At 50.5% G+C, this 27,154-nt stretch overlaps 8 protein-coding genes across 8 annotated transcripts; 5 read left to right on the top strand and 3 right to left on the bottom strand.

Annotated features, from left to right (window-relative positions):
* Positions 1 to 7,618: 7,618 nt before the first annotated feature.
* BKA55DRAFT_588367 (uncharacterized protein) lies at positions 7,619 to 8,556 on the top strand (the record flags this gene model as incomplete). The annotated part of the gene is made up of 2 exons (XM_046194776.1): positions 7,619 to 7,869; positions 7,926 to 8,556. 2 exons carry the CDS (start codon positions 7,619 to 7,621, stop codon positions 8,554 to 8,556), a joined length of 882 nt encoding a protein of 293 aa, XP_046056500.1.
* Positions 8,557 to 8,992: 436 nt separating this feature from the next.
* BKA55DRAFT_20903 (S-adenosyl-L-methionine-dependent methyltransferase) lies at positions 8,993 to 10,368 on the bottom strand. Its single transcript, XM_046185146.1, has one exon. It carries the CDS (start codon positions 10,274 to 10,276, stop codon positions 9,428 to 9,430), a length of 849 nt encoding a protein of 282 aa, XP_046056501.1. The 5' UTR covers positions 10,277 to 10,368; the 3' UTR covers positions 8,993 to 9,427.
* Positions 10,369 to 11,699: 1,331 nt separating this feature from the next.
* Positions 11,700 to 13,426, bottom strand: BKA55DRAFT_658722 (uncharacterized protein). Its single transcript, XM_046197530.1, has 3 exons — positions 13,008 to 13,426; positions 12,519 to 12,956; positions 11,700 to 12,466 (listed from the first exon to the last, which is right to left on the bottom strand). The coding sequence occupies exons 1-3, from the start codon at positions 13,060 to 13,062 to the stop codon at positions 11,784 to 11,786; spliced, it is 1,176 nt and encodes a 391-aa protein (XP_046056502.1). The 5' UTR covers positions 13,063 to 13,426; the 3' UTR covers positions 11,700 to 11,783.
* Positions 13,427 to 13,998: 572 nt separating this feature from the next.
* BKA55DRAFT_682815 (NADP-dependent oxidoreductase domain-containing protein) lies at positions 13,999 to 14,953 on the top strand (the record flags this gene model as incomplete). Its single annotated transcript, XM_046198406.1, has 2 exons — positions 13,999 to 14,238; positions 14,291 to 14,953. 2 exons carry the CDS (start codon positions 13,999 to 14,001, stop codon positions 14,951 to 14,953), a joined length of 903 nt encoding a protein of 300 aa, XP_046056503.1.
* Positions 14,954 to 15,318: 365 nt separating this feature from the next.
* BKA55DRAFT_532375 (uncharacterized protein) lies at positions 15,319 to 16,206 on the top strand (the record flags this gene model as incomplete). Its single annotated transcript, XM_046189328.1, has 2 exons — positions 15,319 to 15,367; positions 15,419 to 16,206. 2 exons carry the CDS (start codon positions 15,319 to 15,321, stop codon positions 16,204 to 16,206), a joined length of 837 nt encoding a protein of 278 aa, XP_046056504.1.
* A 175-nt stretch (positions 16,207 to 16,381) lies between these two features.
* BKA55DRAFT_669633 (Deoxyhypusine synthase) lies at positions 16,382 to 17,929 on the bottom strand. Its single transcript, XM_046197945.1, has 3 exons — positions 17,465 to 17,929; positions 16,614 to 17,393; positions 16,382 to 16,563 (listed from the first exon to the last, which is right to left on the bottom strand). The coding sequence occupies exons 1-3, from the start codon at positions 17,675 to 17,677 to the stop codon at positions 16,483 to 16,485; spliced, it is 1,074 nt and encodes a 357-aa protein (XP_046056505.1). The 5' UTR covers positions 17,678 to 17,929; the 3' UTR covers positions 16,382 to 16,482.
* Positions 17,930 to 18,246: 317 nt separating this feature from the next.
* Positions 18,247 to 25,685, top strand: BKA55DRAFT_549481 (uncharacterized protein). The gene is made up of 3 exons (XM_046191217.1): positions 18,247 to 18,662; positions 18,802 to 23,245; positions 23,295 to 25,685. Coding segments are annotated over exons 1-3 (6,645 nt in total). The 5' UTR covers positions 18,247 to 18,660; the 3' UTR covers positions 25,494 to 25,685.
* Positions 25,686 to 25,727: 42 nt separating this feature from the next.
* BKA55DRAFT_549483 (uncharacterized protein) lies at positions 25,728 to 26,178 on the top strand. The gene is made up of 2 exons (XM_046191218.1): positions 25,728 to 25,980; positions 26,039 to 26,178. Exons 1-2 carry the CDS (start codon positions 25,885 to 25,887, stop codon positions 26,105 to 26,107), a joined length of 165 nt encoding a protein of 54 aa, XP_046056507.1. The 5' UTR covers positions 25,728 to 25,884; the 3' UTR covers positions 26,108 to 26,178.
* The last annotated feature ends 976 nt before the right edge of the window (positions 26,179 to 27,154 follow it).

Below are 27,154 nucleotides of genomic sequence, written 5' to 3' on the forward strand. Positions count from 1 at the left end.
GAGGCCTCCTTTGTTGGTGTCCCTTCAAGATGGTAATATGAATAGCAGCAAGCTAGACAGGTAGCTAATTGCAACATGAAAGTGTTTAGATGGTAAACCAATGTGCCCAAGGCCTGGTCAAGTGAATTTGCCGAGTCCACTCATGCACAATTTGTTCAGGCCTCAGGCTGATGCGATCTGAGCATGCTTGGTCCATTCTGAGCCACTCGGTGTTCTGACGTCAAGGGTAGACCTTGCCCAAGGCTCAATCTCGAAAATTTTGAGTACGTCTTTGGTATGTGATGAGGCCGCTCACCGCTAAATAATAATAATAATAACAATAATAATAATCATGTTAGTTGTTGGAGTGGGGGTTGATTTAGAAGACATGACTTCTTGAGGAACTGTTCACTGTATTTGGTCTGGCGCTTGACACCGTCTCCAATTCAAGAAACGTGTCTCTTGAAACACCTTGATTTGCTTGGTACCTATTATAGTCATCAAGCATGACCAATCCTCTTGTCCGTTCGAGGAGTGTGCATATTGGAGCAAATTCGGCCTGTGTATTCTGTCCATCGTCAGCTAGGCCGGGTATCCAGTCATTGAATCTCCGCACGCTCGATTTTGTGAGTCAAGCGAAGCAAATAACGCGCGCAAAAAGACGTGGGTATCGTTCAACTTCTCCTCATCGCATTCTTCCACAATCGCGTGCTCGATATGTCAGGCACAAGCAGACAAACCTAGTCCATTCTGCTGCCTTCGTAAAATTGTATTGAGCCTAAGGCTTTAGCAATCGAGTGGGCAAACTAGGCTCATCTGAGATTTAGGATGTCCCCGTTCGTGGATCTGTTTACCGACTCCGTTTCTGTCTCCAGTCCCCGCAGGAACACTAGTAACGTCCTGTGAGTGAGACCCTTCCTTTGAGACATCCAGCCATTCCAGCCTTGGCAGTAAGCTAGCCCACCGACGAGCTGGACAATGGCTGAAGGAACGACATCCACATGCGCCGCAGCTCACTTGACATAGGGCTCGGCCTTGGTTCGTCGTGGGAAGTGGGCTTCAGGGCCTGTTCGAACGGCACCCGCAATGCCACATCTATAAATCTCCAAATGTGTATGGAAGAAATTGGGGAAACTAGCGCAGCTAGACCTCCACCAAATACCAATGTTGCCCTCTCACTTTCCAAAGGCTCTTCACTCCGATAGAAAGGTGTGAAACATCAAATCGAGAGGAAAATAATCAAGGATGATTGGAAAATGTTTGCTTTGTTCGGGCACCAACAGTAAGATGAGGTAAATCAGCTGGCTAACTGTAGTGTTCTATCATCGACTGTGCCGTAAAGATTTGTCCCAAAGAAACAATATCTTGGCTCGGTTGTGTTTCAGACACTGGCACATCATGCCAGCCAGCGTCATAGCCAGTCACTGAGAGTAGAACACGAACCAAACTGCTTCGTTGTTCTAGATGCTGAGAAATGGCTGGCATCTACATAGCATGCCCGCCTGAGATCCTGGACTGTAGATCTAGTTCTCCTCTCCACACCATCCCTGTAGCTTAAGAACGTATGTAAAGAGTTGGCAGCGGCGATTTGAGTCCAAAGGAACGACCGTTTAGCCCAATAGAGACAGCATGATATTGTAATCACCTGCAGATGGAAGTAAGAAAAGGGAAAAAATTCTTCATCGAGGTGGAGGTCTTGTGGCGGTCACAAGTTCACAACGTCCATCGAGGTGGAAACCCATCCTTGCTAGAAGTTATCCGGCTGCGGGAGGAACACGACGTGGCACTCTCAGAAGGGCTCGAAATCCAAGCCTTACTATAGGACCAGGGCCTATGACGATTTGCAAGATCGTAACACTCAGCTCATCGGGTATAACAGGATGGCTGTTGTTGTTGATGATGATGTTGACGATGTTGGTGGCCATATTCGACCTGAGTGGTCTGCGGGGCAGCAGTTCGATACTGTTACATCTGTAGACTCACACTAACAACGGTTTCTGTGTAACGCCATGTCTAACATCGCCCAACTTCCCCACCTTAGATTGGTGATTCAAAAATGCAGACCAATCTTCAACGGCGCATTCAGATATTGATGGAGTTGATAGTGGGCGTCATTGTGCTCGTGATCGATCAAGTGTCAACTAGCCATTTGAACGTTGGGGCTGCGCAACTTCGGAAAAGGATCGAATGCTCCAACAATCTATCTTGCCTGCCATGCGGGGGAGAAAAAAAGCTCCCTCGTCCATCGCTTAGGTATTATTGCTGGCATCCAATGCCCAAGTTGCCTGTTCAGCTTGCGCGTGTGCATGCATCCTCAGACTTCAAACCATCATCTGGTGCCTGGACACAACAACGTGCATGAAGAACATCAAGTGGTCGCATGATGTGTGTTCAGCGACTCGTATGTAACAAGGCGTAGCCCTTGAACCCAAGAATGAATTGGCTCTTAGCTGCCCAGCATCGATATCGGTGTTAGTTGGCAACATGTATCAACCCCCAACGATGAGCCGGGTAGGTATGTATTTGGCCGTGTCGCACCTCTCTAGACAAGCCTCTGTTCTTGAACCTTCTTCCCTGACCGCCAGTTCACCGTCATAACTCACCACTTCCCAGGATATTCCCGGCGGGCATTTGTTAGCGGAAGCTACGTGGAGCAATCGATGATCCGCGAAGAAATACGGGATGGAGCATCGTGAAAAAAAAAGAAAAGAGTCTGTGGTTGACTCTGAGCAGGAAGCCTTGCGGCTGTTAAAGCAACGTACAGACATCCAACAACCAGCCCCAAGTCTCCAGATGCAACCGTAAAATGGTTGGCCTGTAAATGAATGTGCCCCACCAACTGCACGGCTGAATGTTTCGGCTGGCGATATCAATAGCTCGGGCCGGGCCTCGATTTGTATATCGGTCTACTAGGAAGCACTTGAACAAACGTCAGAAAAAGCCAGAGGAATCTTGGACAAGGGGCTCAGTCCTGCGACACCAAATGCTCAAGTGGCGTGTATGTACCAACAGTCGTCCGTGTATGTATCGAGAGCGCTTGTGTCTGGTGCGGGAGCAACGCACAGACGGTCAGTAGGCTCGTGCTTGAAGCTTGAGCTATTGTCCAACTAAGGCAAAGCTTGAGTCGGTGATGAAAGAAGGTGCGGTCGAATTATTCTGGGCTGGGCTGCCAGTCATGACTTGGTGCTAGTTCGACTTGCAAGGGGTTTGGCAGATGTCAACTGGTTTCTTTCTTTCTAACCGTAATCGTCTTCGCGTCATCTCTTCCAGAACAGAAGAGGTTTTTGGATGATGCCCTAAAAGGATCATCGCTGAAACATGCATTGGGCAAGTTTGGCCACTTATAATGCTCAGGCTTTTATTAATGAAAGGTATGAAATGAAAGATGAACTCCTCTTGTTGGATGGACGACTTCCATGTCGATATAAAGAGCCGCCGGCTAGTGCCTTCCCGTCCTGTAACAAGGAAGGTACAAATGCGGTCAGAAGAAATGGAAAGGACCAACATCGGAAACCTCTATGGTCAGAGGCCTGCCCAGGAAAGCAGAAAAGCTTCTGTTAGGAACACCGACAGTAGAATTCAGTGCTAACTCAATATGGCAGTTAATACGTGATGTCTGTAATTCATTGCTCATATTTCAATATGTACATATTCCAACAGTTGGAATCCATTCGTTATGAAATTAGGTACCTTATTACCTTAGGTAGTACGGAAGTACAGGGAGCCGAGCGCAGCCGCAAACATGATGAGCTTCCATTGGCATCATCTCCACTACACTTTAATTAGCACAAGCGCAGACCTCTTCTCAAACAATTCAGACTCAATCCTAGCATTCAGCTCCCCGCGGACGATCATACCCCATCGATCACTGCGCGCTGACGCTGAAGCTGACGCTGGCTGGTTGGTTATTAGCGCCTAGGCCTGGCTGAGCGTGCTGAGCTGGGCAGGCTGGGATACATGGGTGAGGCTGGCATCTTGCGGCAAATTTCTGGTACCATATGTCCAGTGTTCATCGACTTTTGTCGATTACTTAACGCCTACTTCGTCATTAATCAATATTGTGAATCCATCAAATTTGGGAGGTTCGATAGCGGACAAGTTGGAGCCGTCACACTTCAATAAGAAAATCGCCACTGATATTGATACCCAACCATAATTTGCCCAAGAGACACAGTCTTACAGTCTTCGCAGATAAGTGCAGAAAAGTCGAACCTCGTTCTATCCTCGGTGGTGCTTCGAGCATAGTTCGTTCAAATCTGAACACTCACGTTCCAGTCTACCTATTGTAAGCTTCGACTCAGGTATTGCCCAACCTCTGTAGCGAACTTGGGCCAAGCCTAATCAAGCCTTACGGGGGCTACCCTGGCATGATGACTGTCACGGAATGCCGCGATGTGATTGACTGAGCCAACTGTCTCGAACTAGGTGGTTCCTGCGAACCCTTGGGCTGCCAGTGGACATACCGGTTGAGGCGCCAATTCAACGGTCTCTGTGGTGTCTCAACTCGCATGTGTACATGGGCTACCACATTGAGCTATGTCGCTGCCATCTTGTTTGACTTTCGGGAGCCCGATATGCGAGAAGACGGGGTTTATGCCGCCACGACAGAATCCAAGACATCCATGCCTAAGATTCAAGTTCCAAGACCTGGGCCTCCCTTCACATGCGTGCTTACAAGATTAGAGACTTAGGCATACGACATACTCAAACTGGTGGCTTAAAACACAGAGGGCCTCATGTTCTTTAAGGGAACTTAATTTCTGTAGGCGGGTCAGTCTGGCGTATAGTTTTGAACCACTCTGACCGAGACGATGGATCTCTTGGCATCTGTAGTTCGTACCGATGGAATTTTATGCAAAGCTTCGTGGCATTTCTTTAATATTGAGTGCTAGACATCTGGTTTAGAAGGGCATGCATCTTACATACCATAATAAGAGAAAATTTGATTTGTTATACGGAGACATGGAAGATGAAATTTTAATAAGACATAAGGTATACATAATTATGATGTTCCTTTTCCGAGTTTGTTCTTTCCATTATGACCACGTGCTAGAGTATCTCAAGTTGACAGCCACCTTGGAAAGAAAGAAAGAAGGCGCTGACAGCAATGGTGGACTTTATGCCATTGCTTCCATTCAACCATTTTCTGCACCAAAATCTTCAGCTGTTCCATCTCATGAAAACAATGGAATAAAGCAACTTGATCTTTGTTATTCGAGCCCTCCAGAGTCCAAATTAAATAATCACTACCCTTGTTAACTCAAAGACGAACAAAGAAAACCGGACCCGGCAACTCCCCCATGCGAAGATCGCAGCAACGTGGACCAGAGGGGAGTCCATTATGAGTTGGTGTAGAGCCAGGGGGGCGTGCAGCCGACGCACCTAGCCTCAAAGCTGGAGACGAAGATTAGACGCCAGCACCCCTCTCAGCCAAGGCAAGGCAAGTCAATCATGACAAAACAGGACCAGTCAGACAAGGCCGCGGCTGTGCAAGGCGATGAGAGACAAGAGCGTTGCGGTGTACGTCGTTATACAGCAGTTCATCCGCGCAGCAAAAGATGGTGTTGAGCTATTACCCCGGTCTCGACGATGACAAGTGCCAGATCGGTTTGGCCATCGCGGATGGTTGTCTCGACAGTGATGCTGAGGCCATAGTGGCATGGAATCGCGTGGCATGGCAAACCATGTTATGGCTTCTGTCGTAACAGTGGGTTGGCCAGAAGACAGCTTGATCAAGACGAGGGACTCAGAATAACCTCACTTTGCAGGTTCGTATTGGACCAGCTCATTGAGCATGATGCGCTCTGCATTATATCAACCCAACCTGTAATTTCTTTTTCTGCTTCATCCTTTCTCGGTGTCATTTTTATGTTCCCAAGCTAGGCCCTCACCTGGATATCTTTAGGAAAAGATGGAGACATTGGAAGCACAGAACCAACACCCAGCGACTAACACCAACCACACACCCAGCAATCCGATGCTTCTCCAACGTTTATCCCCGGCCCGTTGATGTCCTCTGCCTTATTACCAAACGCATCGACTCCACTCACCTCACTTCTTCATCTTCGTTCATAGACACCTTCAAATAGGTACCCCTGTCATCGAGATATTGCTGTCGACACCCCTCCCCATGTTCCTCGATGCCTGCTCCTTGACCATCCTGTTCGTTCAAGCTCGTGCTTCTTGATGGGTTTCTTCGTCACGTAGGTACATTATAGGTCAGGCTTCCTGTTAAGGCACACCATGTTCACCGTTTCGTGGAGCAATCAGACCCTGATTTCCTCACTGCATCTTTCTCTCCCCACACCGTTACGTTGTTACTGCGTCGCCTCTTTTCGACCCGACAACTTCTTTTGGACCTTGAGTCTAATAATATTCTCCGGGCTCAACTTTCTTTTCTTTTTCGATTGTTCCAGAGTCCACTTCTTGGCCTTGTTCAGCTTGGGTTTTCATCCACCTCCGGCTCTTCTGTCTGGACCTCGGTCAAGACAGGCAACAACAAGAATAGGAAGAGGAAGAAGCAAGGCGGTCCATAACGTGGGTCCATATCCTGCGCATAAGTAACATCTCCTGGAGGTCATACTAAGTTAGTAGGGGCCCAGTGAAAGATCTGACCGAGTTTTCTCTTATTCAAAGTGAAAGACCCTCGAAGATCTTCTTTTTGCCTTCTACCCACTGCCATCTCATCGATTCACTACTCTCCCCACGGCTTTCGATAACAGCTTCTGAGATAACAAGCCTTACCTTGGCCTCATTTACCTCGATTGGCGCCCCACGACTTGCTCTGCCTCACCATATCATCCTATTTGCATCCATTGGCTGAAGAGAACCCTGGACATCACCAATCACATTGCCATCTGCCCATCAACGCCTTGGAGCCACGCTTGATGATCTGAACAACCATCACTGTTGCCTCCCGAGACAGTTCTTTCTCCTTTTGCATCTTTGTGGCAACCCGGTACCTGACAGAGCCCAACTGTGTCGATACCTAACCCAGCTGCCCACCACTACGCAGCAGTCAATACGAGAAGGCCTCCATTACTACACTCCAAGATTTATAGACACTAAGGGCGACATCAACACAAGTGACTTCATTCCCGGAGATTTCAAGGAGCAAACTAATTACCTCACCTCGATCTCACGAACACAGTTCACGCACCTCCAGCCGACTCAACTATCTGTACCGTGGAAAGAAACATAGGGGTTTCGTGATACCTGATATACAACGCGTTTAAGCAGCATCAGGCTTCTCGGAGCCGCTGCAACAGACATTTCTTCGCCAACACAACCAGAAAAAGTCGCCGAGCTGGCCCAACTCAAGAGCGAGTCTCCGCTCTGCCTCTTGCGGGCAGAGTTACCGCCATCCATCGTGGGTGTAGAAGACCGTCTCGAGCGGGGGCGCACGCCTCGCTCATATGCTAACGGCCCATACACGGGAAGACTGGATGGTCAGACTGTCGCATTAGACTTTGCCGCTTTTCTGAAGGCATCTGGATCCCATGAGGCTCCTGTCTCGCCACTTCACCAGACCCAGCCTGTTCCAGCTCCCACTTATCAGCCATTCACTCCTAAGGCATCGCCAGCTCCACCACGGCCTGTTGCGCATGTTGCGCCACCACCACCGGTAGCTTCGACACACATGTCTGGAAGACGCGGTATGCACCCCCATGCCACAGATCAGCCACCCGTGAAGAAGCAGAGCAAGTGGTCACCGGAGGAAGATGCCCTCATCATCGAGCTTCGAGGACGTAATATGAAGTGGGAAGATATCTCAAAGCGTCTGCCTGGCCGGAGTGCCATCAGCTGCCGGCTACACTACCAGAACTACCTCGAAAGACGGAGTGAATGGGACGAAGAGCGCAAGAACAAACTGGCCAGACTTTACGAGAGGTAAGGAGACAGTGCGACCGACAAGCCTTGTGGAAGATATACTAACAAAGCTACAGATTTAAACCAGAGATGTGGGCTAAAGTTGCAGAAGAGATGGCAGTGCCATGGCGAGCAGCAGAGGCCATGCACTGGCAACTTGGTGAGGCAGATATGGCTAGACGTGCAGGCGTTATCCCTTTCTCTCTAGCCGCAGTCAATGTCGAGGGAAACAACAGTCACAGAAGCTCACCCTCGCGCAGCCACATCCACTCGCAGCCCCAAGTCAGTATGCCTCGCGATCTTGGAGCCCCATCGCCTCGAGTTGTGTACAATAGACCTCCACCAATGCCTGCCAGCAGCCGAGCTATGGTTCCCCGCCGAGAGTCGATTCCTCCGCCGCCCCCTTTGCCCATGGTCCCAGATCCTGCCGAAGTTCAGTATGTACCAGGGCCAGGTTTGGCCCCGATCCAGAACCAGCCACCACCTCGGACTGCTGGCATGCTTCCTGGGGTTGCTGAACTTACTGGTGGAGTCAGCCCCTATAGCACACCTGCTGCAGTACCCAACATGGGCCCTATGACTGGGGCAGGTCAGGGTCCTCTGTATTCAACACTCGCCAGTTACTCGATTGAATCGGCCGGGTCCAAACGAAGAGCTTCTCCAGATGAATATCCACACGAAGCGAACCAGAGGCGCCGAATCACATAGTCTGCCATGACTGAGGCAACTGTACTATATGAGCACTTGATGAGTAATCCTGGAGTCTTCCCGGGCATTTATCTTGCACCTCATCTCACAAGGCGACAATGTGTGGGTAATTGAGTGCGGCAAAGAATGCATGACTTATTATGATGGTTAAGAATACGGGGTTACATGACTGCATGGACAGGAACAGAACAGCTTTTTTGCTTATCGGCAATTTATTGCCTTGGGATCTGATTGAAGCATACTCAGGAATCACAACAGCATATGGTTTAACGACGGAACGGAATGGATTGGACAGGATGGAATGTGGACATGACTTAATGCGAAGAAAATCTTGTTGGAAAAACCATTGGAGTATTTTTTATTCTCACTTCTGTTCTTCAATTGTCTTTTTTATCATGTTTTTGTTTTTGTATTACAATTTGCATTGGCCAGGGGCATCTGCATGGCAATGGATACTGGTTGTTTGAGGGCCTAGCAATGGAAGCATCAGAAAGGGTGAGGTCAAGGATGACCTCAGAAAACCGGAGTTGAAAGAGAGACAGTGTTGTTTTGTTGCACAGCGTTTGCCTTTTACCTGTTTAGTATTGTTTTACCATTGATAGACACATATGGAGATATTATAGAGAATATGTAGGGTGTAGATGGACTGTACAGTTAGCGTTGTTACCTTAGTTGAGCAATATATTGGATATAATACCAGCCCGAAGACGGCCAAGTACTCTTCGATGGTTGGACAAGAGCGAAACATGCAGCGTAAATATCGGTGAAAGATTCCTCTCGAGGTTGGTAACCATATGCATAAGGTATCCAGTGCTTTTTTGTAACGCCTATAAGATCTTGCCTTGTGCCGCAGGTTACCGTTGATGATGTCTCACGACGGTCGACTACATACCACCCACCAGTTATCCTTCTCGTAGCCGGTCTCTACAACGATGCCCCCAGCCGCCTTGACATCCTCCTCGAGCTCACCCTCCTTGTACAGATGGTAGTAGCGCTGGAACGTGCCTCCGGGTTCTTGGCCCTTTGGCTTCCGCATCACCCACGACACCAGGCGATCCTGGTCACTGCTCGCGTCCCACCCGCGACGGCTTGACGCCTGCTCCAGAGCCCACACGTAGACGAGCACACGACCGGCCTGGGGAGTTACGAGTGCAAGTAGCTCAGCAATGGCGGCCTGTCTTCTCTCGCGTGTCGACATATGGTGCACAACAGCGATGCAGATGACAAAGTCAGCGGCTCCCTTGCGATAAGGAAGCGCGAAGCCATCGGCGACAGCAACGTCTACATCAGATACTCTAGGATCATGCTCGACACCGTCTTCCCGCGGCCGTCTCAGCTCAGTCCGGGCGAGCTGGACGAGAGCTGGACTCCGGTCGGAGCCAAGCAGGTGGACAGTCGGGTTGACACGCAGATACTTGCCGTTGCCGCAGCCGACATCAAGACCGAGACTGCCGGGTGGTTGGGATAGCAAGAAGCTGGCAACCCGAGGCCAGGGCTTATGGCGAGTGGCCGAGAAGTGCGGTGCGATGGCTTCATAGACTGCGTGGACGTGGGTGGCCTCGTATGTCTCTGGTGCCTCTTCCGCTGCAGATTGTGAGAAGGACTCTGACTCTGACTCTGTGGGGGCTGATGCCTGGTTGGTTTGTGCCTGAGAGCTGGGTTGTTGGAGTGGTCTGTCCTCTTGATCTCCAGCCGGCGTGGCCGATGAAGCACTTGCCATGATGAAGGCGATGAAAGGTTCCGTGCAGGTTCTTTACGGGACGCTTTGTGGAGTATAATCTTCCTTGTCTCTCGGATGTATCTTTGAGATGACCTATAGAGGGAGGGAGGGGGGTGTGAAGTTGTTGCGTCTGAGCGTTGAGAGATGAGGTTATGATTGAGTTGGTTGGTTGTGTCTGTTGTGATGCTAACTAATTTCTTCAATATCCAAGTAGTGAGTGAATGCCCTGATCGATGTTGTGTTGGGCTGGGCTTGACTGGGGTAATTAGTGGGTGTGGTCTGCGATTATTGTCTATTTTAGTGGAGTCATGTTTTGGGGCGGCTCCGTCTTCGTCTTGTGGCTTGAGGAACATGTTCACTCCATTACTAGGTATCTTACACAACGGTCGCCAGTCATGAATAATGGCTTATGCTAACAAATGTCTCTGATGATTCAAGTAACTCTAGGTGCCTGACCTAATTAGTGAGACCAAACCAAAGATTGCCCCGTGCGAGATACGGTATATTAGTGGCTGAGTGCCAAGTTGATGATTCTTACACTACAGAGTACAATGCAGTCGGTTGGTTCAGCCAAGGATTGAAGTGTTGCGATCAAGATTAAATTACATATGAAAAAATCTCTCTTCCATCCCTGTTAGATTTTGAGGCCCCTTGTCACGAACACCTCGGATCCGCCTCCAGGCCTCAAAGTCAGTCAAAGCTTCTTTTCAGGGTCAAGATGCCTTGTTCAGACGGTGTCTTTATATCGTGGACCCCACAATCTCATCTCTCTCACATCACATCCATCACTCGTCTTCACATCTCATCACCCCATTCACACGACGCGAATCCTCCGCCACTTGGTCATTAAGAACCAACAAGTCCGTGCCTTGCTTATGGAACACTTTTCAGGCATGTTCTGCACCCCCCTCCCGTGTCAAGTTGGGCATACACGCCTGGGATAATCTTCAGCGATTGATAATAAGCCGTTTATGTCAGGGGTTGTGAGCTGTGGGCATGGGTGCTCCCGCTCGCTTGAAAGGTGCGCTGCACGTCATCATAAGCTGAGACTCGAGTCTCGAACTTGTGCTTCAGCAGAGAAGCGTGTAAATTGCTGTCTTGGCGTGGTTGATCATCCTTGGATTTGCACCAGGGGCCGGTGCGACATGGAGTGGAATAAATCCTCCATGCGCAAATTTTCTCTCTTGTTTTTTTTTTTTTTTTGTCATCCAGTCAAAGCAAAATCGTCAGATGTTGGTGATTACTGTTGAAACTCAAGGGTATCCCCCTGTCATGTTACTTTTGACACGAACTGTTAATCTCGTTCACCCGCCTGTAGCGCCAGGACCGTTGATCTCTGACGATGCATGTAGTACGCATCTTATGCAAGTGGTGAGAGTTCACATGCCACTCGATGCATTGACGCAGGTGCGTGGTACAGTTCAATGCTGTGATTATCCCTGCATATCCTCGAACTTTTATTTCATCATAAATTCTAGTATTATGTCCAGCATTATACGCCATATCTTCATTTCTTGCCAGTGTTGAGAGGGCTGTTGCGATCGAAGACATCAGTGGTGATGAGATCCGGGTACGACACGCCGCCCTGCTTGAGTGCGCTGTCCATGACCTCCATGATGACTATACTCTCAGACCATGGCATTGAAGCACTCTCCTTTTTGCCATCTCGTAGGCATCGTGCACACTCATCCGCCTCCCAGAACATACCATGACCCCAGTTGTTGCGCTTAGGATCCGTAGGAATTGGGCACTTCACTACCTCCCCCTTGCCATTGGCGTCCGACTTGATCACCTTGTACTCGGTCGGCCGGAACGCAGGACCAGTAACCTGAATTTCTCCCTTAGAGCCCTGGATGCGGATCGCGGGACCGCCAGTGTAGAGACCATCGACGTCGGTGGCGATGCGCAGTGAAGTAGTCGCAATACCGACAGAGTTGTGCTTGGGGAACTGACAGATGATACTCGTGGACTCGTCGGCACCGGTGCGATACTTGTTGATGGAAGCTACAACATTAGGAGCCTCCTTTTCGGTCTCGGGCTGAACATGATAGAGAGACTGGAAGACCCAAGTCAAGGAGTAAATGCCGAGATCGAGCAAGGCACCACCTGCAAGATCGGGATTGACCATGCGGTTGGAATCGGGGAAGTCGAGATCCTGGCTATCGGTGTTCTTGTTGAATGAGAGGTCGGCTACATGAGGGAGTTAGCTTTATCGTATAACTTCGACAGGCCTTCTTCGTACCAAATGTTCGATAAACAGTACCAATGGCACCAGACTGGATCAGCTCTCGAATTTTGATACTAAGAGGGAAGTATCGTGTCCAGACAGCCTCCATAAAGAATAGGTTCTTGGACTTGGCAACCTCATACAGCTTCTTGGTCTGCGCCGCAGTAACAGTGAGTGCCTTTTCACAGAGAACATTCTTGCCAGCCTCGAGGGCCAGCATAGCATTCTGGAAGTGGTGACTGTGAGGCGTAGCAATATAGATGATGTCAACATTTGGGTCGGCGACTAGCTCAGCGTAGGAACCATAAACAGCAGCGGATGAGGGGCCATCAATCTTCTTGATAAAGTCGCGCGCACGGTCGACGGAGCTGGATGAGGCAACGGCGACAATCTCATGCTGTACGTCGTTGACATCGCGAGCGGCAGGGTCTGTAAGAATGTCCTTAGTGAAGCCTATAATGGGAGGTTAGTGCCTTGTTCATTGTGTTACGAAGCTGAACTCACACTCAGCGATGCCACCGGTAGCCAAGATGCCCCATTTAGCAGTGTAAGGAGCCATAACTACAACTGAAAAGTTATGAAGCTTATATGTCACGCAAAGCCAGAGACCAATGTTGGAAGGGGGAAGTTAATAAGCATTCTCAATGTGAACAACTCAAGTGACGTTACATATCTTAATGAGCTCCGACCCCTCAGAGCTATGGCGGGGCAATTGCAAGATCCAACCCAATAATGTCGACAGCTTGAGGTGGAGGACAAAGCGGTTTGTGGAGAGATGCGGAATTGCTTTACTTGGCATGTCCGGAAATACGGCCCGTTGTCCTAGACTAAACAGCTTTTAGGAACAACTCTAAGCTGTTATCTTGTAAGATCGCCGATCAATAGAACACTATTTATTTCAACGGCGTGACTCATTGATCGTGAATACCTCTATCTTGATGCATTGTTTGTGATTCCTCAACCCGCGTTGACGTGGGGGTTGAAGACGTGAATATCGACGTCATGAACCAACTTGAATAGCCTAGTTATATCCGGCTAATTTCCATATCAATATATTCAATGTTCGTCGAACATGAATCTACACTTTCTCCAACTGTGTCTAAATGGCTCGGCGTTGTCTCACACTCAGCTTGAATTTAATTGGTTTATGAAGGCACCCGCTTAATTAAATGGTCACACCCTGGATCTCTCAGCCAGAGACTGCGTGTCTCTACCTACGCGGGGAACCCTCAATGTTTACAGTCACTGATTGGCTGCCTAGCAATGTGTTGGTCGTTGAAATTGACGCCATGTGCAGGTGGTTTGAGGCTCAACATGGTGTAATTAACCAACATCACCAACTATAAGCTATCTCCAAACTCCACCACTTGTCATCTCAATACCTCTCTAGCACTGTCTCTCCCAATCACTGTGTTCTGCCAACACCAGCAAACCAATTGAGTACATATATAGACTCAACTTCATCCTATCCCCTCTTTGCAGTGGTATTGTTAAAATGGCAGCCAAGTTAGCCAAAGACCTCACCCTCAAGGGCTCATCCACTGCCATGCCAAAACTGGTCTATGGCACGGCGTGGAAAAAGGACAGATCAGCAGATCTCGTTTATTCCGCACTCAAAAACGGCTTTCGTGGAATCGATACAGCAGGCCAGCCCAAGCATTACAATGAGAAGGGCGTCGGGGAGGGTGTTCAGAGAGCTATCAAGGATGGCCTCATTAAACGTGGAGGACTTTTTGTAGGTTCTGTCACCATATACATCAACAAACTAAGCACTGACCTGTCCTCAGCTTCAAACAAAGTTCTCGCCTCCAGGAAACCAAGATGAAAATGCACCTTATGATTTTGACGCACCGCTTGTGGACAAGGTTCATCAATCTATCCAGTCATCATTGGCTTACTTCACCATTGAAGGCGAGGAACCTTACTTTGACAGCGTGCTTTTGCATAGCCCTCTGCGAACTATCGAGGAAACCATCACGGCATGGAAGACTCTGGAGACCTATGTACCGCACAAGATTCGCAACCTAGGCATCTCTAACACGACACTCCCGATCCTTAAAGCACTCAACGATGCTGTCACTGTCAAACCCAGCGTCGTTCAAAACCGCTTCTACCCTGATACAAGCTTCGAGGTGGAGCTCAGAGCTTACTGCCGAGAGCAAGGAATTGCTTTCCAGTCATTCTGGACATTCAGCGCCAATCCTAGACTTGCTGCTACCAAGCCAGTTAATACGATCGCAGAGAAGGCTGGTGTTGCCCAGGTAGCTGCTTACTATTCCCTGGTCTTGGGTCTCGAAGGTGTAACGGTCCTGGATGGAACAACGACCGAGAGTCACATGAAGGATGATCTTGAGTGCATTGAGAAAGTTGCTACTTGGGCGGAGACGGACGGGACAGCTGAATGGAATTCTGCTTTGAGAGAGTTTAAGCAGAGTATAGGAGAAGTTTGAAAACATATCTGAGTCTTTAGTGGTGCTCAGGCAGTTGGCACAGTTGGCTTTAGGGACGTAGAGGCAGACTCGCAGTTTCTGCCAGTGATAGAAACTGGGAGCCATCAACTTTACATTTTGTACCAAACGCGACCCGATTCATTCACATAAATACTGGCCTTTCCTACCAAGTCACTCCCGTCATATCAATAACACAACCATTTTTCTCCCCCTCTCACACTTCCCCAAAATCACGAGAGCTTTCGCGTTCATCACATCTCGCCTTTCGCTGTCTCTTATGATCCCATTAGCATTTTTCGGTCGCAGTGAACCTTTGATCTATCGAGGAAAACATCGATTCGTGTTTCCCATCACAACATAACATCATGAGTATTCGTCGAGATGCCGTCCAACGAGACTTCGGTCTCCGACCTGGTGAGTCTGATGCTGCACCTTGCGATTCCTTTCCTTAACTCTTACTTTCAGGTTCACGGGCTGTGCCTAGACCTCAGTTGTCCATCGAACCAGCAGAAGATGTTGCGACATCGCCCGCCGAGATGAATTCTCCTCCCCACTCGTCTGATGATGCCCGAGAGCCGTATGTGCAAGAAAGTACCCCCCTCACCCCTGTTAAGGACACTTGCGATGACGATCGTTCATCAACTATTTCTCCAACAATCAGTACCAAGGGCCTCCTCCCAATCCCGAAAAATCGCTCTCCAGAAAGACGTGGTAGCGACGGTTCGCAGAGTGGCAAGGAAAGCCCTGAAAGCCCGGAAACTCCTTCTCTCCCCGCCCATTTCCCCCCTTACCCTAGGGAGCGACCTACACGCCAAGGGATCGCCCTCTGGCATGAAGGATGTATGGCTGTTCAACGTGGGGATGGGACCATTGATGGCTTCGACGTCATGGACTGGCTGATGACTAGAAAAGGGGGAGTTCTCAACCCTTGGCCTAGGCTTGACGAAGGGCGGATGGCCGTCGAGAGTATGGGAAGGGAGACTATTGACCTCGATGCGATCCGCCGCCAACACGAGGAAGAAGCAGAAATTGCCAGGCTCAAAGAGGAGCGTCGACAGAGAAATAAACGACGATATCGACCTCGTGGTCAGATCGAGAAAGAAAAGGCCGAGCGACGAGCTGCCCAACAGGCCCAACAGGCCCAAGATTTAGCTAAGAAGACATCCAGTACCGTTGCTTCGGAGCAGGGGCAGGATACGGCCTATACCGACGAGCCCCCTGCAAAAAAGGCCAGAGTTGATACCGAATCCTAGAGATGGCCGCGAAGGGACGAAGGCAACTACCTAGGCATATCGGTTTGCATTTACACTCACTCAAGGCGATTCTCGCCCCTGGGGCTTTTAGACATTGATAGTGACCAGGGGATTTATTGTATTTTAAATCGGTGGCTTTCGTGCCTGCTTTGGAATTCTTTAGAAGCAATATGAGTGTTTTGTCAATTATGTCTTTGTGATGGCGGATGATCAAAATGTTGCCCGCACTGTAATATACTTTATTTGACATACTTTTGTGTTCTATTCTTTTGTTTCCTATTTGTCAGACTTTCCAATATCCTTTGCAAATGTGTTTGCCACAATGAAGGGGAAACACGCTGTTGCCTCCATGTATACCTTGTGAATGGTCAGTATCTGGCATGAGTACAAGAGACGTATCGACTTACTTTCACATTATCAGCTCCAATCTTGATTTTTCCCCACGATACAGCCTCATCTGGTCTAGCACCCGCATCACTACCGTCGAATTCCTGTGCTGTGTTGATGTAAACCGCCGACTCGGCACCGTTGCGCATCAAGCATGCATTGGCAATGTGGTGCTTGATGATACCACCACCCAGGATGATCATACCGGCTCGCTTGGCTCGGACAGCAATGGTGTTGATGCGTCGAATATCCTCGACCAGATCGATCTTCAGTTGCAGGGGGGACGACTTGAAAGTATGGAAATAGAGCATGTCGCCGAGGCTTCCGTCAGTGATGGCGGGGCAGAACACAGGAATATTGTTTTTGTATGCCCAGTAATAGACGGATCGCTTATCATTGATCTCCTTACCTAGACGGTGAATCACCTTGGATGGCGTCCAGTTGATCTCCTCCTCGGCGCCTTTGCTAGCCTCCTGCTCCTCAAGCATCTTGTCGAGAATAGGGACGACCCAGTCTTCGAAGGCGCAGTAGTTCGCATTAGGAACAACGAGGTTTCCAATGCGGTTGAGACCCTTGCGTCGGAGTTCGGCTCCAGGGGTACTGAAGGAACCAACATATGTGTCACCGAGGCACTTGATGAAATCCTCTTCGATGCCACCAGCGGTGGTGACGATACATGACACATGGTTATGTTCGACAAGCCAACGGAGGACACCACGAAGGCCTGAAGAGATGAGGTTGGAAGTATAGCCCAAGAAAATTGTGGTCTTATCACCCGTCTCCGGGTCTTTCCACGCACGCTACAAGCTGTTAGCCAAGGTGGCCTTCCATATGAAAAACTCTAGTATAGAGTTTCTGGATCGAAACTCACCATGTCGTTAATAATCCTCACGGCCTCACACATAGAAGACGCTTGGAACCCCATGTGGCGCATGCCCTCGAAGAGATTCTCCGCAGTGATGGGGCCTTTGAACTTGTTGAAGTCCAACTCCTCGACTTTCTGAGCGTCAGCAGGCATCTCCTCGGACTTGACCAAGACGGCCTCTGTGGCCGCCGAAGGCGGAGCATCTGAGTTGGAAGTCATTGTCGTAAATTTCGCGCCCAAGATGTTGATGTAAGTGGTGAGCCGTAAGTTTCAAGTCGTAAGTTTGTAGGTAAAATATTGGACGGACAACACAGAATCCAACGGCAAATTGAAAACTCAGCAAATGTTCAACACAACGCCAGGATGTGTACAAAAGTCAATTTTGAAATGAGTTTGCCCAATGACGGTACATCATCAGATTTACTTTTCTCATTAAAGATACTACTTATTCTATTGATTCGTCAACAACTGTGTGACTCTTATCTTCATGATTTCTTCTGTGAGAAAATCCCGGCTCCGGGCTCCACATTGAAAAAACGGCGGGGTCCATCGGGGCTTCAAAAAGTGGGCGTGCATGTATCCCTCCGACCCGACTGGCAGATCTATTTGGGGTCTAGCGTCTCACGGCAATTCTGGGTCAAGCCCCCTGGACATTCGCTGAGGAGCCGTCCCATCAACCACTAAGCGCTACGCGACAGTGTGTCCATTCCAATTTGCAGGATGGGATCGCTTTAGCTTAGGCCCCTAGGCTCCGAATGCACGCCTGAGGCTTGTCTTCGATCCCTCAAACCTTCAACCTGCATCCAACCATCCATCTATCGCAAAAGGTACTGTCGCCTTTGCATTTCGACCCTCATTTCATCGCGATTCACCTGCCTCGGACATAGTGCTCGCGTATAATATCGCTAATAAGTTCTACGTCTGTTTCGACTTCTTATTTGATACCCCATTCATTCGACGGTTCGATTAAGGGTGTTTTTTTGGTAACCGAGACGCGACGTCAAACGATACGGGTACGACACGGCGACACAAGACCTGCGAAAGTTTAGTAGATCTCGACGAGTCAATTTCTTCAGCGTTAAACTTACGGAGATTCACGTGGCGCACGGTATTTGGTGTCATAATTTTGACTTCTGGATACTTGGGTGCATGGGCTGCATATAAATTACCACTTCCTTGGGGCTTCCTGCAGCCTTTGAGAAATGTACGAACAATCGTCCCATCCCATTATCTTCAATTCTAGTCATGCGGTGGAGGGGAGATTCTAAATATCACCGCACGAGTCGGTCCCTACGCCGTTCGCCCTCTGCGGGATCGTCTTCATGCTGACTTTATCCATATAGGGCCTCAAGATACTCACGCTATGAACGGTCCAGATCACCCCGTGACCGCTCGCCTGACCGATTTGATCGAACTCCGCAGTACAACGACGGAGACAGACGCCGACCGTCTGACGCCCGAGCAGGTAATGGCGGTTTTCAGCCAGGACGTGACTTTGGCGACCCGTTGCGGCGCGAACCACCTCGTGGACCAAAAGCGTTGATCGATGCGCCTAGTGGCCCTCGAGGCGGAGGATTCGGAGGAGAGTTTCGTGGTGGTCGTGGGCGAGGGCGCGGCCGCGGATGGTCTTCAAGAGATGACAGCCGAGATCGAGGTCGAGATAGAGACATCGATTTCCGTGACCGGTACCATGATGATCGAAGCCGTGAACGCGACCGGGATCGCGAGCGCGATAGAGAGTGGCGCGAGCCAAGAGATTTCAGGTCACGACGCTCACCTATTGGCCGTGCAAGGTCACCAACAAGAGATTTCCGAGACCGTGATGGTCCTTTGGGAGTAGATGCAGATAGATCTCGACGCGGTTCAAGAGATGGAGGACCCCCCTCGGCAGGATCTTCTTCTTCCGATCCCCAGTTCGGCATGGCACCTTACCCTCGCGGTGGGGGTTTTCACCGAGGACGCGGTCGTGGGAGGGGTGACTGGTCTTCGGAGCGAGGTCGTGGGAGAGGGCCTTATATGGATGATAGAGGTGATCGCTACCCACGCAGTCGGTCTCAGGAAGGTCGCTGGGGAAGGGATCGTGACGAAAGGGACCGGATGGACCGGATGGATCGTTATGCTGACCCAGATACCCGACGTGACATTCGAGACGACCGCGACCCCCGCGAACGTGAACTGTTCCGAAACAAATTGGAAGCTCGTGCCAATGCCGGCCACGATTCAGGACTTTCCAGCAAAGAAGTATCGCCACCTCCTGTCGCGCCTTCCGCATCTGCTTTTGGACCCGTCCCTAATCGAGGACTGAGTGTTGGAGAGGGTTATGTTTCTGCCAGCGCTGCAACAAAGATTCCACCGACAGCCCCCCGCGCTTTCCATGATCGCCCCCCGTCAGCGGGACACGACCCAACAATGCCCTCAATCGGTCTCGGTAAAGGCATGATGCATGATGGCCCCTCAATTCCAGTTGGCCCCCGAGCCCAGCAGCCTCCGCCACCAAGGCCTTCTAGCAAGCAGTGGATCAACCCCAATCTGAAGAAGGGGCCCGACTCGCCTAAGCTGATGAGATCACCAAGCTTTGTACAACAGCGACCACCTTTACGACGCGGTAGTTCCCAGTATGATCATTATCACGATGATGAAAGGCGGCCACGCAGTAGCGATGCGAAGTCGGAACCGCATTACGATAATCGTGCGCGAACTAATTATAGCGCAGAACCTGGAGAAATTACCGTCAAGTCCGAACGAGAGTCTCAATCTGCAAGAGCGTCGATGGATAGGGACACACGGCCTACTAATGCTGCCAGAAGGGATTCTTATCGATCTGGCCCGTCGCCTACCATGGAGAACATGCCCAGATTCGGCCAGGAGTCAGAAATCCGCGCAAGAGACCTAAGAGAGACTCCGAAGGAGGCGCCCCGAAGAAAGCGCTCGCAACCAATAATCAGAGCGGTCAGGTTCGAAGTTCCTCCGAAACCAGCGCCTGTGGAGCAGAACTCTGAATCTGACGACGATGACGATATGGCCGACTATTTCGACATGGAGATCGGGAAGACCGAGGCTGAACTAAGCAAGCTGGAGAAGCCGAAGCTACCAACTCAAGTCATGGCTCGGTTTGCAGCTCTGTCTCACGGCTCAATGGTCAAGATAATCGGGGAGGGAGAAGGACTGCTCAAAATGGTGAAGAAGCTACCGGAGGCAGTGAATAAGCGCGTCATTGAAAAGATACATGACCCGACGCCTACCGAGCAAGCAACGAAGGACGATGTGGAAATGGCCGACGCAGTTGACAGCACGGACAAAGTTGATTCCAAATCACCAAGGCAACTACATCAGGAGGTACAAGCCGAGCCGGAGCCGGAGCCGGAGCATTCTATTCACGTTAAGGGTTCTGAGGAGCCTGTTGAAGCCGCCCCCGCCCCAGAACCTGCGGCACAAGTTGATCAAGAGACTACCGAACGACCCGTTGGACATACTGCAGAGGAACCTGGCGAGAAGATTAATGACAGTTCCCGCGAAGAGGCTGCCCAGACTCTCGACAAGAAACCCGATGAAAGTCATGTCGAGAAGTCTAACGAACAAGTTATCGAGAACCCTGTCGAGAAACCCGTCGAAGAGTCTATCGAAAAGCCTGCTAAAGAGACGGAAGACAATCATACAGAGAAACCTGTACAAAAAGCTGAGAACGAGGATACCGAGATGTCCGCTGCACCCGCACTTGAACTCAAGTCAGGAGAAATGGATATCGACGAGCCTCCTGTTCGGACTGCTTCAGTCGCACCTGACAGTCAACCATCTCCTTCTAACAAGAAAGCCATGGATATGCCTTCTATAGCAAGTGAGACTGCGCCTATAGTGTCACTTGAGTCTCAGAAGACGGAACAAGCACCTCTGGGGACGTCCGGGGATTCGTCCAAGGACAAGTCTGATAAAGACAAGCTTGTCGAGATACCTGCAGAGGCGAATGGTGTACAGCCTACACAAACACAGATGGAAAAGCCAACGGAAGCCCGCCCTGAGACCACTCCAGAAAAACCAGATGATGTCGTTCCTAAGAAACCTGTAGAACCTCTTGCTGAACCTCGCACTGAGAATCTAACAGAGAATGCTGAAGCTCTTGGACATAGACACGTCGCCATTGAAGGCGCCCCTGTTTCTGTGATTTGCCCGAATGTTGTTTTGCAAACGACGGAAACAGCATCGAAGCCGCCTAGTACGCCGTCGCAGGTCGACGATGACGAGACTGAGTCTGAAGACGATTCTTTTATGAACCTTGATACTGTTCGGCAGTATATGACCACGCCTCCAATCGACAGTCTCCCTGACTATAGCTGCATGCCTTGGGACAAAGATAGTGCTTTCTTAAAGACCCTCGACTCCAGCATTACATTGGACGAATTTGTTGTCGAACACCTAGACAAGATGCATTTGGAGAAGTCGGCCGAACAGGACCACGACAGGAAGATCTATAAGGACAACTACGAGCGGTACCTGGATTTTACAATGTCGAATGATCCAGCGGCTGTCAAAAGCCGTGGAAAGTTTTCAGTGTCCACAGGCATTGAAATTACAGGCACCGTAACTCCTGAGCCAAAACATGAGGGAAGTGGTCGTGGACGTCGATTCGCAACCGAAAGAGACTTGGAACGAGTTTTGCAAGCATCAATGCGCGAGGACGAGGAGAGGAGAGAGCGCGAACTTAGAATGCAGCAGGAAAAGTATCGCACGGATAAGGAAGCCATTATTCCGAATATGATTTGGACCCAGGAAGAGAAGGATAATGCCAAATACCTCGACAAGAGCGGATTCACGCCCGTTGACCGGTTGGTATCAGCATGGCGGGTTTTGCCTCCAGTTAATAACTTCACCGAGGAAGAAGCCGGTTTGTTCGAGAAGAGATACTTAGAAGCACCTAAGCAATGGGGTCGGGTTGCCGAAGCGATTCCGCATCGTGATTTTGGTTCTTGCATTCAGTATTACTACATGAACAAGAAGGACCTGAATCTGAAGGAGAAACTCAAGAAGCAGCCTAAGAGGCGCAGAAAGGGCAAAGCGAAGCAACGATCTAGTGCATTAGTGTCGGAACTGGGCAACGGAGACGGAGAAACGGAAGAGAACCACGACACAGGAGAAAATGGTGAAAGGCGACGACCACGGCGAGCGGCTGCCCCTACATGGGGCTTCGAACAGCCCCCAGTTGACACAGAGAACTCGACACCTAATGCCACACCTGGTAGACGTGGCGGGTCCGCGAAGGTCGACCATCCTGAGAAAGTGGATGGAAGAAAGAGGCGAAGAGGCCCGAAGGAAAAGGAACCCAAGGCAGCCAAGGCGAACCAGACGTTGGCCGCAGCCCCTGGACCTGGCAAGGGACGATCGAGATCAAACTCGAGAGCGCTCAATACCGATGGACCTTCGACTCCACTTCCAGCCGCCGAGGCCCATCGTCTCCCAGGTCAGTTCGAGCAGCACCCTGCTGGTATGCAACTCCCCTTTTCCGTGCAGCAGCAGCAGCAACAGCCTATCCAAACTCTCGAACGACAGCAATCAGTTGCTCCATCCTCCATATCTGAAGTCATGGCCGCGCCTTCGCTTCGGCCGGATCCACCGCCTCAGCCTGCAATGGCTACATTCAACCTAGCCCACCCGCCGTCAGAGCGCAAAGCGCCTACTCAAGCATCCAGCTACTGGAGCGTGTCTGAATCTAATGACTTCCCGCACCTCCTGCGCTCGTTCGGCTCGGATTGGACAGGGATCGCAGCCCACATGGGCTCTAAAACCGCTGTTATGGTAAGTTCTAACTGTCTTACAAAGGGTCCACTGCTAATGCGCTTGATAGGTGAAAAATTACTTCGTCCGCCAAAAGGATCAGGGCAAGGCCGAGTGGGAGGTGCTTGTTCAGGAGGCTGACAGGAAGAGAGCAATAGGCGAGAAGTTGCCCGATCCTCCACAGCCATCAACAGGTGGGCGAGGAAGGAGATACGACAGTTCAGCTGCAGCTTCTCGACCCTTGGCTGTTGCCCCAGGTATCGATCTGCACGGAGAGACGTCTCAACCCAAGATGGAGCCATCGGTTCAGCCCCCTCGTGGCCAACCTTTCGGCATGTATGGCAGCCCTATCGCCCAAGCGCCTGTTACGCAGCAACCACTTGTTCAACCCCAGCAGCAACCCATGCCTATTGGACAACATCCACCTGCCCAGCCAGTAGCTCAGACTATGTCGCCAGGTCAAAGGCCTTTGAGAGCACCTGTACGGCAATTTGGATTTCCTGAGGGCGAGCGCGAGCAAAGTGTCCGGGTACCTCTTCCACAGAAGGCCTCTTCTAGACCTCCTGGTTCGGAACCACGGGAACAGCGGCCTCTGGCTGCCGCTCAGCCTCTACAGCCAGCTCGGAGCGAAGCTATGATCGAACACAATGCTCAGATGGAACGCCAAAAGATGGATATACAGCGGCTCGAACAGGAGCAGCTTGAACTGGCTCGACAGTCAGAAAGACGGGTCAAGCAGGAGCCTGAAATGACCCCACAGCCGCATCGCTACGAACCGTTTGGGCATCGTCAACAAGGGAGTCTTGGGGGCCAGCCGCTGGCAAGGCCACCGCAAGAGCCTGGACGCCCTCCATCTTATGCTCCACCTATGCAGCAACAAGCTCCTGTGCAGCCGGTACGAAACCTGATGGGTGAGCAAACCCCTGTTCGATCACCTCAGATGAACACTCCATCCAGCCGCCCCATGTCTGCTCTCCAGCATAGACCGTCATCTGGTTCGATGCACGAACAATATGGCTCGGCAACACCCCAAGCTGGCACTCCAGTTCAACCACCGGCAGCGGCGCCACGTCCAGCGGAGCCTCGTAAGGGAGGCCTCAACATCATGTCCCTGCTTAATGACGATCCTCCTCCGCAACCCAAGCGTGTCAGTGATGTGACCAGCACTCCTACGAGGCCATCACCTACGCCTCCGCCCCAGGCCATGGGCCGTACGCTCCCAGGGCCAGCACCGACTTCTCAGATGCGACGGGGCGAACCGGAGTCATACTCTCCTTACGGTCGAGGCACCCCAGTGATGCCATCCCTAAAGCCAACATATACGGATTCTCCTCAGCCTCAGCATATGGGCAGCTCGAGGGCATCCATCGGGGTCTCGCTAGAAGCAGCAGCAGCAGAAAGGGACTACTACAGGCAGAATCCTTACCAACCCAGTAGCCACAGCCGAACAAACTCACCACAAAGTGGCCATCGATATGCTCCTCCTGGACCTCCCGGACCCCCCGGGCCTCCTCAGTACCAGAACCAGGGATATCCGACTTCATATGCTGCAACAGGTCAACCAGCTCATGCCGGATCGCCAGGAGGGCAATACGCGCTTCATCCATCTGCCTCTCGGGCACGAGAAATACCTCAGGGTGGCCGTGAAGCTTCATGGCCGCCGCCTCAACAACCTCCTTCAAACATGCAGCAGCCGCCTGGATGGGCATCTCAACCACCACCAAATGCACAACCACCACCGCAGCAGCAGCAACAACAACCCTGGCCTACGCAACATCCGTCGTCAAAGCCTCAAACCCCAGCACCATCCTGGGCACCATCACAACCGCCTTCACAGCCTCCGCCTCAGCAAGCTCACCATATGTCCATAAGAGACGATGGCCGCAATTCTTACTTTGCCAGTGGACCTGGCATGCCACCGCAGCAGCATCAGATGCAGGGACGTTACCCACCAACGGCCTCGCGTGGCCCAGAGTCAGTGCCACCTCCGCAACCATACTCACGTTATGCTTCTACTCCTGGCCCTGGCCCGCCTCGAGAGATTCCCGGCCGCAGCTACACGCCCCTCAGTAGCTACGACTCCCGCGGGCCGCCTCAGCCCCCACCAGGAGCACCTGTTTACCCCGGGCACGATCCACGAGATCCACGAGGGGACCCTCGAGGTGATCCAAGGGGGGATCCCAGAGACCCAAGGGACCCAAGGGACATGATGAGGGGGGGGCTGAGACCGCACGAGTACGAAAGGCATCCAGACCACTATAGGAGATAGGTCGATATGGGGATGACTCAGATTCATACATTGGAAGTAAGACAGGATTCGTATTCTAGGAGTACCATCATTGAGTTTGGCGCAACTGAGGCGATAGGCTATGCACCATGAGCGGTCTGGATCTTGTGTAAATTATATACCTACACTGTAACTGATTTTATTAATTGGACAAGCAACGTAAACGATACAAACAAACCTGTTATTATCCCATCTGCTGATTTGTCGCTTTGCTATTGCATTAAATGTGTCGCTAGAGCTTCATGAGCCGAACCCCACTAATTAAAGTGAATACCCACTGTTAAGCAAACAACCCCGCCAAAACTTCCTCACGCTGGCGCAACGCGTTGAAACCAACGACAACCTTCAAAGGACACACAGAAATACTTTCATTATGGCCTCCCACTCAAGATCAGCATCCGCGATGGGCGGTCACGAGAAGACGTACTTTGAAGAGCAGCGTGAGGCTCTGATTGGCGAGATCGCAATGGCACGTTGCGTTATGTCTCCATTAGTAAATAGTGTCCTGCTAACATTATGCTGTTCAGAGCTTTGAGCACGTCTTGGCCAACATCAACAAGCTGAACCGGTCTCTCGAGGCAGTCACTGCTGTATGAACAACAGTCTCTTTCACGAGGACCAAGCTAACAGAAATGGGTGCACAGGTCGGCAACGAATTCTCCTCGGTCGAGGCGCTGTGGTCGCAGTTTGAGAACGTCATGGATAAAGATGGCAAGGCTGAGGGGGAGACGGAACAGGCTGATCAGACGGAGCAACATGAAGAAGAAGAAGGCGATACTACGGTGAAGCACGGGGATTCGTGATGGGAGCGTTGGAAGGTTGTTTATGATACCCCGCGGTTAACGAATCAATGAACGAGTAATACACGATGTCAAGGTAAATGATCACGAAGGACCGTTGATGATGATATAATTAAGCATAGGTATTTCTCATCAAGGTAATTAAATGTGTCACTTCATCAGGAGCAATGTTAACAAGCAATCAGTCTTGACTATCTGTTCCTATCTTTCTGGTTCTGGTGTCTACTCTTCACATCTAGCTTGATACCAAGACATACTTCTCAAATCCAGAGTCTAACAATCTGTATCAGAGCCAGTGTAGCAATCTTGATCTGGGTTTCTCAACTCAGGGTAGCAATCATCGGCCAACAGCTAGACAGTTCCAAAAAATAAACAAATCAATCAATCAATCGTCATCTTCGCCCTCGTCTCGGTACTCGGTATCCTGTAGGGCTCTTCTGAGGTTCTAAGGCGTTTAATACCCTCTCTCTCATCTCGGCATCGTGGCTGGTAGGAAACAAAGTCCGTATAATAGCAATTAGTAGGTGTTGTCTCAAATCATCCTCGCAAGTGTATGCGGTGTTTGGTCCGTATCATCACAGGTCGGTCTCGTGGACAAGCATCGCAAAGGGAAAAGCAAGTATAAAAGCAAACAAAAGGCAAAGCCAATAGTGCGCGCTCATCGCTGCGTCAAGTCGTGTTTGGGCAAATGCTCATCGTGGGTATCATGGTATATGTCATCATGATCGCTTTGCAATTCATAGCAAAAGCAATAGGTAGAGAGGGAGATAGCTCAGTATCTGTGGGCGCTAAATAGCTGCACCAAGTGGTTTATGTAGGGTGATAATATCGTGGTCTCGAATT

Source organism: Fusarium redolens (genome assembly GCF_020744475.1).
Source record: "Fusarium redolens strain MPI-CAGE-AT-0023 chromosome Unknown BKA55scaffold_1, whole genome shotgun sequence".
Taxonomy (NCBI): domain Eukaryota; kingdom Fungi; phylum Ascomycota; class Sordariomycetes; order Hypocreales; family Nectriaceae; genus Fusarium; species Fusarium redolens.

What these genes read in the sequence shown, in the direction of transcription:
- BKA55DRAFT_669633 (XM_046197945.1), bottom strand. Translation starts at nt 17,677, where the DNA reads ATGACTTCCAACTCAGATGCTCCGCCTTCGGCGGCCACAGAGGCCGTC. An exon ending in TGAGGATTATTAACGACATG is followed by an intron (nt 17,394 to 17,464) that starts GTGAGTTTCGAT and finishes AACAGCTTGTAG; the next exon opens with CGTGCGTGGAAAGACCCGGA. An exon ending in TTGGAGCTGATAATGTGAAA is followed by an intron (nt 16,564 to 16,613) that starts GTAAGTCGATAC and finishes ACCATTCACAAG; the next exon opens with GTATACATGGAGGCAACAGC.
- BKA55DRAFT_549483 (XM_046191218.1), top strand. Translation starts at nt 25,885, where the DNA reads ATGGCCTCCCACTCAAGATCAGCATCCGCGATGGGCGGTCACGAGAAG. An exon ending in TGATTGGCGAGATCGCAATG is followed by an intron (nt 25,981 to 26,038) that starts GCACGTTGCGTT and finishes TATGCTGTTCAG; the next exon opens with AGCTTTGAGCACGTCTTGGC.
- BKA55DRAFT_549481 (XM_046191217.1), top strand. An exon ending in GCTCTAAAACCGCTGTTATG is followed by an intron (nt 23,246 to 23,294) that starts GTAAGTTCTAAC and finishes TGCGCTTGATAG; the next exon opens with GTGAAAAATTACTTCGTCCG.
- BKA55DRAFT_20903 (XM_046185146.1), bottom strand. Translation starts at nt 10,276, where the DNA reads ATGGCAAGTGCTTCATCGGCCACGCCGGCTGGAGATCAAGAGGACAGA.
- BKA55DRAFT_658722 (XM_046197530.1), bottom strand. Translation starts at nt 13,062, where the DNA reads ATGGCTCCTTACACTGCTAAATGGGGCATCTTGGCTACCGGTGGCATC. An exon ending in TACCGGTGGCATCGCTGAGT is followed by an intron (nt 12,957 to 13,007) that starts GTGAGTTCAGCT and finishes CTCCCATTATAG; the next exon opens with GCTTCACTAAGGACATTCTT. An exon ending in TACTGTTTATCGAACATTTG is followed by an intron (nt 12,467 to 12,518) that starts GTACGAAGAAGG and finishes TCCCTCATGTAG; the next exon opens with CCGACCTCTCATTCAACAAG.